The sequence below is a fragment of the Gallus gallus genome, chromosome Z (assembly GCF_016699485.2).
Source record: "Gallus gallus isolate bGalGal1 chromosome Z, bGalGal1.mat.broiler.GRCg7b, whole genome shotgun sequence".
In the NCBI taxonomy this organism is placed as follows: domain Eukaryota; kingdom Metazoa; phylum Chordata; class Aves; order Galliformes; family Phasianidae; genus Gallus; species Gallus gallus.
Genome location: NC_052572.1, coordinates 1160324 through 1170801, shown reverse-complemented (window position 1 = coordinate 1170801; position 10478 = coordinate 1160324). Strand labels below are relative to the sequence as shown.

The 10478-nt window shown below is 41.2% G+C and overlaps 1 protein-coding gene across 5 annotated transcripts in view; it reads right to left on the bottom strand.

Moving 5' to 3' along the window:
* Window positions 1-225: 225 nt before the first annotated feature.
* Window positions 226-10478, bottom strand: part of PCASP1 (paracaspase 1) — a 33261-nt gene continuing 23008 nt past the window's right edge. For all 5 annotated transcript variants that reach the window (XM_004949002.5, XM_003642904.6, XM_004949003.5 and 2 more), the window contains 6 exons: window positions 10022-10096; window positions 9073-9200; window positions 6997-7146; window positions 6176-6333; window positions 4909-5034; window positions 226-3544 (listed from right to left, as the gene is read on the bottom strand). In XM_004949002.5, coding sequence (XP_004949059.4) covers window positions 3083-3544; window positions 4909-5034; window positions 6176-6333; window positions 6997-7146; window positions 9073-9200; window positions 10022-10096 — 1099 coding nt within the window. In that variant the 3' untranslated portion in view covers window positions 226-3082. The remainder of the gene's footprint in view (window positions 3545-4908; window positions 5035-6175; window positions 6334-6996; window positions 7147-9072; window positions 9201-10021; window positions 10097-10478) is intronic.

Below are 10478 nucleotides of genomic sequence, written 5' to 3'. Positions count from 1 at the left end.
GCAGAAGCTGGACTGCATGGAAACCAGCAAAGGGTTTCCCTACACTTAGCCCCTGGTTTGAGAAACCCACAGAGCAGCAGGCTGCAGGTGAGTTCACCTCCGCTTGAAGCCTGCAGTTCAGATCTACCCTTCTTGTTAAGGGAACTAATTCTGCTGTATTTTAATACAGCGTTGTGTTGTTAAACCAGGAGGAGTAGGAGAAAACAGCAGCTACACGTGCACAGATACCTCATGAGCAACGGTTTATTTGAGGAGTAAGAAACAAAGTTCTCATACAAAGTAGAAAACGGTGACAAAGTACCAAATAATATTACAGTACTGGGACATTCATCAAGCTGTAATGTTAATTTATAGGCCAGCTGCATACTGCATAGGATAATTAATGCACAGTGCATCTCAGTCATCAATAAATATTCACTGCTCTCCAAAGGAGAGATCAGAAACTCATATACAGATTAGTTCAAGTACAACTGTCACTTTGGAAATAGCTCCATTAACTTCCACGTACAAACACACCTTGCAGCACAGATGAGGTGAGCAGACCTGGCCAGCAGTGCTGCTCACACTCAGCTGGGACTGCTGGGAGCACACAGAGCACACAGCCAGCACAGCTGGATCCACAGAAGGCTCTGTGCTCAACTGAAGATTTGAATTGCTTTGTCCATTATATCAGTGGGAATATTCAACTTCTGGGGGCAACCTACTTCATTCTTCTAAGAAAAAATATTATTTAATGATGGAACAGGTTGCCCAAGGAGGCTGCGGATGCCCCATCCCTGCAGGCATTCAAGGCCAGGCTGGATGTGGCTCTGGGCAGCCTGGGCTGCTGGTTGGTGACCCTGCACACAGCCGGGGGTTGGAACTACATGAACATTGTGGTCCTTTCCTACCCAGGCCATTCTATGAGTCTATGATGGGAATCTTAACTAAAGCAATACCACTTAACATTATTACCAAAGCAGGAGAGGCTCCTACCCACACGTGAAAGCTCTCTGGAATGGTGATTACCTCACCCCTGATACTTCCATGCTCTCAAAGCATCAAGTATTTAAAGACCTAATAAAACAACAGCATTCTCACACTTTCCCCCGATACACACAGCAAAGTCAACAAAACATAAAAAAAATTAAAGCCTTTTTTGAGCAAACCATTCCATCTGAATATGCAAAATAGTTCAGTATGCAGAACCATCCCTTTCTGAATACAGACAAAAACCAGCATCGTCTGAAGAGGCTAGTTCCTTCTGCCCTCTTTGGTCGATGCAGGAATAGCACACCCATGGGAGCAGCTCACTTGCCTTTCAGTACAGGGCCAGCTGCCTTCTGCTTAGTGACACCGGAGACAATGGGACATAGAAGCTTGTTTCTGACATCTGGTCTAGAGAGAATGGAACTCCATCGTTAAGCTCCAAAGCGAACACACACACACGTAGAGGCTGCAGGGCAATACATGACAGCCCAGGCCCTGACACAAAGCCAGTGTCCCATGGCTTGCACAGACTGTGAGGGAGCTTTAGTTGTTGCGTTTGGGCATGCTGGAATCACCATTTTGGGTTCTTTGGTTATAGACTTCTTTATCCTCCCAACTTGAAAGAACATGAATTCTTTTGGCCTGGAAAACAACTGAGTAGGCTGCTTGGGTTTTGCTTGCTTGCTTCTATCACCACAAGAAAGCAATGGCTTCTGCCCAGGTACACCACCCCTGTAACTTCAGCCTGAAGAACCCCAAAGCTCTCATTCGTTTCACCCATTCATTTTTATATCTCAGCACATTTTGCTGTTTGGTTACTTACGCAGTACTTTGCTTGTTAGGATCAGGCACTTTTTCACCTCACATTTAGTGTTCTTCCAGGACAGGAAAAGACCACCCTTGCAGAAATGCAATCAGCAAAATCCTTGTGGGTCATGAAAGAGCACCGTAATAAGAACGATGCATCATGGTATGAACCTGTGACCTTCTCTCCCTCTGACTATTGGTAATCTAGTATCCCAAGACAAAAAAAAAGGTTAGTTTATTTGCTCAATTCCTCTTTCCATCCTCGCTTTCGTTTTCCTTGCACAGCCTGACATCTGTCAGTTTCTGCCAGGCACTGGACAGAATGCAGAATGCAGTAACAGCTGATCATGAGCTAGATCCAAAAGACTGAAATGTCAGTGACTGATCCTACCACACACCCAAGGAAGAACAAAAACTGAAGCTTGAAGGAGTCAATTCTTAACACCAGAATATCGAAACACCACATTTTCACTCTGCCTTTGTTTACTCTGTGTCATCTTATATGCCCAACAGGAGGTTGTTCTAACATGTTAAAACACAACACCTTATTCTAATGCAGTATGTAAAAAGAAGCCCCTGGATACTGAAAAACTGAGACTGAAGGGATAGGTATCGTTTATCATTTTGGGGGCTAATGATTCTTTTTTAAAACCACATTAAATCGTGGAGAAAATGGAAATTCATTTTCCTGCTTAAGTCTGTCAACATTTTTTTCCTCTGACAGCTAAGCACGTTTTTTGTTTGTTTGTTTTGCATAGAACAAGCATTTCCTCTCTAAAAACTGAGTATTTATTTACAAAGCACTCATTTACAGTAAATCTTATAACTCCAGCAGGTACTGGAGAAGAAGCAGCTGGGAAGATCCAAGGCTTTACTTTCAAGAGAAACTCTGGCACCAGAAGCTGGCTTCTATGCATTCTTCCTCTAACACAGACAGGAAACTTCCTCCCAGAGACTCATGACTGACTGTGTCCTTTACTTTCTTGATTTCTGGATCATGGAATAGGAATCTGAGGAGTTTGGGTTTTTTTCTCCCCACGTTTCAAACCCTTAATGGTAGGACAAAAACAAAAAAATTATGCCTTTTCATTCCTAAATCTATCAGTCCAGTTTTGCTTCCTTGGATCTGGAAATTTTTCCCTGAGAGCAATATGAACCAACCCAAATCACAGCCTCATTCCCAGTACCAACTCTACACTCCCCAGTCCCTTTATCCCCATATCTCCAAAATTCAGAACTTGAGTAAGCAGTGTGGAGGATCTCCTGTTCAGAACGGAAAAGAGTATCTTTGTTGAAGACATCACAGCTACTGCTGCTTAGATAACCCGAGGCTGTCGGACAGGAGGAATTCCAGTTCAACAGTATCATCAGTGGTCTCTATTGGTACATTACTCTTTTCTGCAGGGGGTGAGTAATTCTGTACTTCATGTCTCGAAGCTAACATTCTTGAAGTCCCACTGCAAGAACATGCCTCCAGTTGTCTAGTGCTGCCTGGACAAGTACAGTTTGGATGGTAAGCCCCTGGGCAGGAATTTGGTTGGCAACGACTAGGAAAGTAGTATTTAGTTACCACAGGACTTGATTCTACTTGACTATGAAAAAGATTATTAGCCACACAGCAGGTCTGGAGACAGTTATTTCTGAATCCGTGATGGAGGCCTAATTTAGCGATAAGGGGCTTCCCAACATTAACTTCTTTCCTTTCATCCATTGTATCTTCTATTCCTGGATACTCATAGTGCAAGCAAACAGTGAAGATCAAGTGTTCCTACAAAAAGTAAAAGAAGAGGAAAAAAAGGTTATATTTCTTCCCCAAATAAATAATACAGGAAACATTTCAAGAGGCACAGCCTACTAAAGGAGAAGACTTTTAGGAGCTGAAGCCATAACATATTAGGCAAGGCTGGTAACCACAACAGCTGATATGTGAAAGGTGGAGGTTCCAGTATGACACCGTTAATATCCTTAAGAACTCAATGGGATTGCAAAAACGAGCCTGCCCTCATAAAACTCTTCCTGTGAACTCTGCTTCCACCCACAGAAACTGTGAGACATACCCAGAGATCTCCTACCCCCGACACACTTTCCTTGGTCTTCTTAATACTGTTATCATCATTTTCCTCTTTGACCCACGTGAAAGACATTAGCTGCTTCTATCCTACAACATTACTGTCACAGTTCTAAGGGCAAAACACCAGAATTATGAAGGAGCTGTACATTTCATGCTAAGTCAAAGCTCAGTTCCCCCTCACTGCTTCAAATTCCACTGACAACTCAGGTGAACCAAATTAACCTGTCCCTGCACAGGGCACGCAGTAGGGTTTCTGAATCACGTTGCAGTCTGGGCATCCAAGACATCTTGCAGGCTAGATATTCTCATTTCCCATTGCTGCAGGCAAACACAGCAACAGAACAACATCCCCTCCTGCCCTCTCCAAACATTTTAGAGGACAGGTTAAATTAATCTTTCTGTCCTCTTTACTGCCTAACAATACCTCAGAATTTTACTGTGGACCTCCTCACTTGCTTAATACTTGCTCATCTGCAAGCATTTTCATTACACCGCCTGCCAAAAGCATTTAAGATGCCAAGCAGTGTCCAGCTGAGGTATTCATGACACAAAGATACAGAAATAAGCTTAACAATGTTATCATAAGCTGAAGTGATAACCTTTCCAAAGCTACATGTCCAAGAGTACAGCCTGGAATCAAAGCACATAATATTTCTGTCCCCTTCTAAAGACACTGTGAGATGCTGCTGTGTTTCAGGTCACTTTCTTACCGTACTACAAAGCACAGGACCATCTCCATAGTCTGTATGAGATGATGTTCACAAAAATAACCACCTTGTCAAAGCTCAGTATATGCCCAGAACATACAGAGTGGCTTGCAAAGTGATATCAGGACTGCATACACACTGATTCTCTTCTATTTTACAGCTACAATACTGAAGTCCCTAAGATATTGCTATTCATCATTTTTCCTTCTAAGAACCTAGGACTTAAATCTGATAATAAATTCGGTACATCTCCAGAACATGTTTCTTATCGTGCAAACAATACACGGCGAGCTCAGCAGAACTGTAAAGTAATACAATTAATTTGTACTATTGTAAGAAACAATTTATATTAACCTTCAGCTTTTGCAGAGAACTCAGCCTGGTGTAGAGGCAGTGTTTGGGAAGGTCCTTCGAAACTAAATAGCTTCCAGTTTCCTCAGGAGTTCCTTTATTGGCTTCTTTAGGATCCACATCCAGGTCCTGTTGCAAGAAGGACATGAAAACTCAGATGAAGGTACAGAACTTGTAGATCATTAAACAGTTAGGAGTAAGGTGGTTTTGTTTTTTTCTTTTTTTTTTCTATAAAGTAAGCACTTTCTTCTAAAAAGGAAAGAAAACACCAATATTGGATTATTTGCAAAAGCTGCTGAAACAGCCGTTAGCCACAGAAATTGTTTAGGTTACTGTCCTTCTGCTGAAATTCCTTTCAAATTCGCTGCAGTACCATAACACTAACTCTGTGGGCTACAGAGCCATGTAGCTATCACACACATTAATTCAAATATTATACTCCTAAAAGAGTCCTGTTTTACAAACACCAAAAAGGCTTTCTGCTCCAAAGCAATGTTCTATTTCACTCTTCTTTGCGTTACTGCAGTGAGATGAGTAGAGATGAGTAACACTGGTGGAACCACAAAGATGACCCAGGTGGAAGAAACTGAAAAAACTACCTTCTAGAAGTCCTGTACTGTAAGGTAGATGTGTCCTACATGCAAAAAAGAGCTACTGATATTCACTCCTTTAGTTAAATAGAACCACTTAATACTAGACAAAGTCTCCTTTTCATGGAAGATCACCACAGATACATTTTCATGTGTTTTTGTGTATGTACAGACACCCTCAGGACAGCACCTGATTTCACTGAATCATGGAATGGCTCGGGTTGGAAGGGACCTCAAGGATCATCAAGGTCTACACTCCTTCCACAGGCAGGGCCACCAACCTTCCCATTTAATACTTGACCAGGCTGCCCAGGGCCCCATCCAACCTGGCCTTGAACACCTCCAGGGATGGACGGGGCATCCACAGCCTCTCTGGGCAGCTGTTCCAGCACCTCACCACTCTCATAGTAAAGAGCTTCCCCCTGACATCCAACCTAAATCTTACCTCCCTTGACTTAAAACCATTTCCCCTTGTCCTGCTGTTATTTGCTGTTAAATGCTGTTTATTATTATAAACCCTTTCAAAGAGTTGACTCCCCTCCTGTTTGTAGGCTCCTTCTAGAATAAGAATAATTTAGGATCATTTTATTACAAAAGGTGCACTTGATTGATCATTGCATTACAAAAGGACAGTTCTCAACTGGAGAGGGATCATTGAGTCACCTACAGGAAGCACTTACAAGTGGGAAGTCTGTAACATAGGCTCTGCAAACAAGTATCTCAGGTGGTTTCTTTACTATTCGTGTGTAGATTATCATGACATTGGAAAACTCTGCTGCAAACCCCAGCTGAATCTGAACGCCGCATTTGAATTCAAGATACATGCTTTCTGGAAGCTCTGCAAATAAATAACACATAATTACATTCTCAATAAAACTGTGTATTTTTCTATTTATTATTCTTTTGAAATATTAGAAAGTTTTGTAAGGTATATATAGATCTTGCCTCCTGCATTCCATCTACTTATTGCTCACATCACCATACTGAAGCAGCTCTTGGAAGCTAACCAGGCAGCAGCTGTTTGCTAGGTGCACTATCAGAAAGTAACAGACATTGCCATACAGAGCTGATTTTTCAACTTACGTTACACAAGTTTCTTTCTAATCTTTGTGCAACAAGCAAGGCAACAGTCAACGCAGCTATGATACAGCTCACGGACCTAAGAATTTGTTTTTATATATATTCAATCAAACTAGTAAGGTCAACACAGTATCCTATATACATAAGTCACAGCTATAGCTTTATAAGAAAGTTTGAATGTGACAGCAGAACACATTCAAACAAAGCAGAAGCTTCCAACATCTGAACACATCAATGAAAATTAAGATATGAATGTACATTCCTTCAATTTCTACTCTGAATTGCAACTTAGGGACTAGAGATCATCAAGGATATACATCCTCTTATTTTTGAAGGAGCTGTTTATTTCAAGTGACCTAGCACCGTAGCATGCAACTTCTATAATTCAAGTAGTTTCACCTATAGGTAGATCATACTATACCATGAGCTTTGGCCCACTGTAGGTTCCTTGCCATGGACTCTGCAGAAGATATGGTTTGTTGAATGGGATCAGATAACGCCCTTTTCTCAGACAAACTGCTGCGGATCTCCAAAGCTTGCTTGCCTTTGGTGAGGTGACACTTGCCCATATCTAAAAACAAGATGCAATATTTCTCTCAAAATCACTGCTGCTGAAGTTTTGTTTAAATTAACTACACCACTGCAGTGCTGTGTGGCCACTACAGATATGACAGTGTAAGAATTTCCATGTCACCTTGCTGTTTCGGAAGTATTCATTTCTCAGTTTTCTGTTCATGAGGTGTTGTGGGTTAACCCCAGCAAGGAGCTAAGCACCACACAGCCCCTACCCCCAGAGGGACATGGTGAGGAAAGGAAAAGTAAAAGAAAGAAAACTTGAGAGTTGGGATTAAAAATAATAACAAAGAAAGGAGAAGTAGAACAAGAGGAAGAAAAACAAAACAAGTGATGCAAAGGCACTCGCACATCACCACCCCTGGGTAGACCAACGCTCATCCAGCTCCTGAGCAAAAGACAGCTCATCTTCCTAAACATCTGCTGTTTGTATTGCCAAGCACAACTGTGTACGGAATGGAGTGTCTCTTTGGCTAGATCGCATCACCTGCCTCGTTTTGTCCCCTCCCAACCTCTCAAACACCTCCAAATCTATTCACTGTCAGGCAGAGCTGAAAACAGAAGGCCTTGATGCATGTACACGCAGAACTTTCAATGTCAACAATCCCTTGGAACTTTTCTACATGTACACCAGTGTACCCTCCAACCCCTCACATCTGGTAACGCTCAAACTGGTTGTCCTGTTGCCTGGTGTAATTTTCACTCGCACTGCCAAATGAACACAAGGCTGACTGAAACAGCCAATGCAGGTACTCTTCTTTTGATGAGATGGAACTCTCAAGCAGCTGGAGCACCTACACGCTGTGCCTGTATTTTGTTTAGTTTGCTCTCAGATCTTTTCGAGACTGCCAATTCCATTTCTTGGGAAATATCTGCCTTCTGTATTACCTCCCTTCTCACCCTCCTGTCTCCTCGCTGGGACAGACTTCCATGCTAAGTCCCAACAGAAGCTGCCTTCACGTTCTCCTCTGTGAGGGATCTATCCTCTCCACTCTAGTTCAAGAATTAACTAAGTAATAGGTCAGAAGTCAGGATACCTACAGCATGTGACACTAACCTGGCAGTACAGGCTACGCAGTAGGAAAGACAGCATTTAGGAAAATTGGGTGTTGGCAGAATTGTGTGCCATATTCTAATGTGGGAGCAGTGAGCATAAATTAAAAAACAAACAAACAAAAAAAACCACAGAGAATATTAACCCGCTTGAGAAAACCCAAAAGCAAGGCCAAAAAGGATGAGGGAAGGATGAGGGTGAGAACATTTTTGGATATTTGTTCACTGTACAATTTGTAAACATTTTATCCTAGTTGAAGAACTCATTGGTCTGTGGCCATTACAAAATGTAAGTGGGTATCTGTTCTACTCTTTAATGTAGAGGCTGACAAGAGGAGAATGTGAGATAAAAGTCAGAGACAGTATTGATGTTTTAATGGGTGGATTATAGGTTTCTTTTTTCCACAAAAAAACATTAACAGAATACCCCAGGACACAAGACAGATATAGGAAAGGAAAAATATTGGCATCTGATTCAAAACAGTGAGTTTCAGGACTTAGCTAAGGTAGCTTAGTGAATCTGAGCCTAAATACAGCAGCTAGTAAGCAACCAGCAGGAAAAGCATTACTGGAATAATTTTCATGGACATACGATTCACAGCTCCATGCAGAAGACTCAGAACAAAGAAGGTTCCCTAGAAAGCAGAATATAAAATTAATTTGTCACCATACTGAAGAAGCTCAAACCCCTGCATAATATCATGATCTCTGGTAGCTCCTGTTGCCTGCTAAAAGCTATTACTGTAACAATGAAACATGAAACAGCTTGAAGTAGTGTAATACATCTGCCATGAGAAGAATCACAGTTAAGCAAAGAAGTATTCAATAAGACAGGCTGAGAAGATGGTTAGTGTAGTGAGCTGCAATTCACCTTCAGCGACCTCATCAAGCAGCACTGTAATCTTCTTGTCTTCCAGCAAACGCTCCTTCAAGAACTTCATGAAGATTCCATTGGCCAATCCCAACTGCTGAATTTCAAAAGCTTCTGCTCCTTGGCACCTGAAACCACCAATATGAGGCAGTGAAAAGGAAAACTACTGCAACAGCTGTACGATTAAGATCAACGAAGACAAAAGGAGTAAAGTTACATTTGGGAATGGGTGAAAGAAATGTTCTCACTTGAGAACCAGCTTGTGCCTAAGGACAGCCTGCTTCTCATTTTCATGTGCAAACAACTCATCCTGGGAAGATTTCGCTCATGACCAAACCACAGACCAAAGGTGATACTGAAATGTGTGTGTGAGAAGCTTAAATTTCTAGTAGGAGACTCTACTAAAGCTCTTGACTATTTCCATTCAATAGCTTTTGTACACGACTTGAAAATTATTAGAAACGTTATACAGATTGCTGTAAGAATAAACTCTTCAAATAGTTTCAATCCAAGTAACTGTTATTTACACGTAGAAGGAAAGCAGGAAAAGCATGGGACAATCTGCACGCCGCTCTTTCAAAAACTGATTAATCTCTCCCACATTTTTCCATAAATTTAACTAAGTGCAACTTAGTAGAGATTCTTACGTTTCTACAAGCAGTCATTACAAAAACACTGTCAGCAGTTTCAGTTTTGCTGAATGCAGTTTTATCACTGGCATTACCTCATACCTGAATGAGAACAATAAATATGGGGATGGATTCTGACAGTCAGACTGTGCAATGATTCGAAGAATGAAGTCAAAAAGAAAGTCTGAGCGTACTAATGTAAATTAGTGGTCTCTTAACACAACAATTGGTATTTTCCATAAAAGATTAGTTATACAATCTCAATAGCCTCCTTCTGACTTCAAAATCTCTGTGGCATAGTGGGAGAAAGATTTCCTTACGTGGCATATCCAAAAACAATGTTGGCAGTAACCTTCAGAGCATCTAAAATGAGAATTGTATCATCGTATTCATTTCTGCAAGAAAATACACAAAAACATAAAAAGAATTATTTGGGAATAAAATAACAGTAACCACCACTACAGTTGTTCAAAAAATTAAAACACCACAGTTTAGAAACAGAACTTTTTTTCTCCTACAATTCTAGAATCAATCCTGACAGCTAACGACAAAAATCAGGACCATGAGCATTCTTCACAAAGACAGTCCAACATCACCCATCAGCTACACAAGGGCAAGATGCATCAAGCAATATCAAGTTTAGCTACAATCTTTGCAAAAATGGCTTCCAATAATATGACATTTTATGTTATAACAGAAACTATAAGAATTCTCTTTTTCAAAACACGTCTTAGAGTTAATAGGAGGCTTATGTAGCAGTATTTTCACACTTCACAG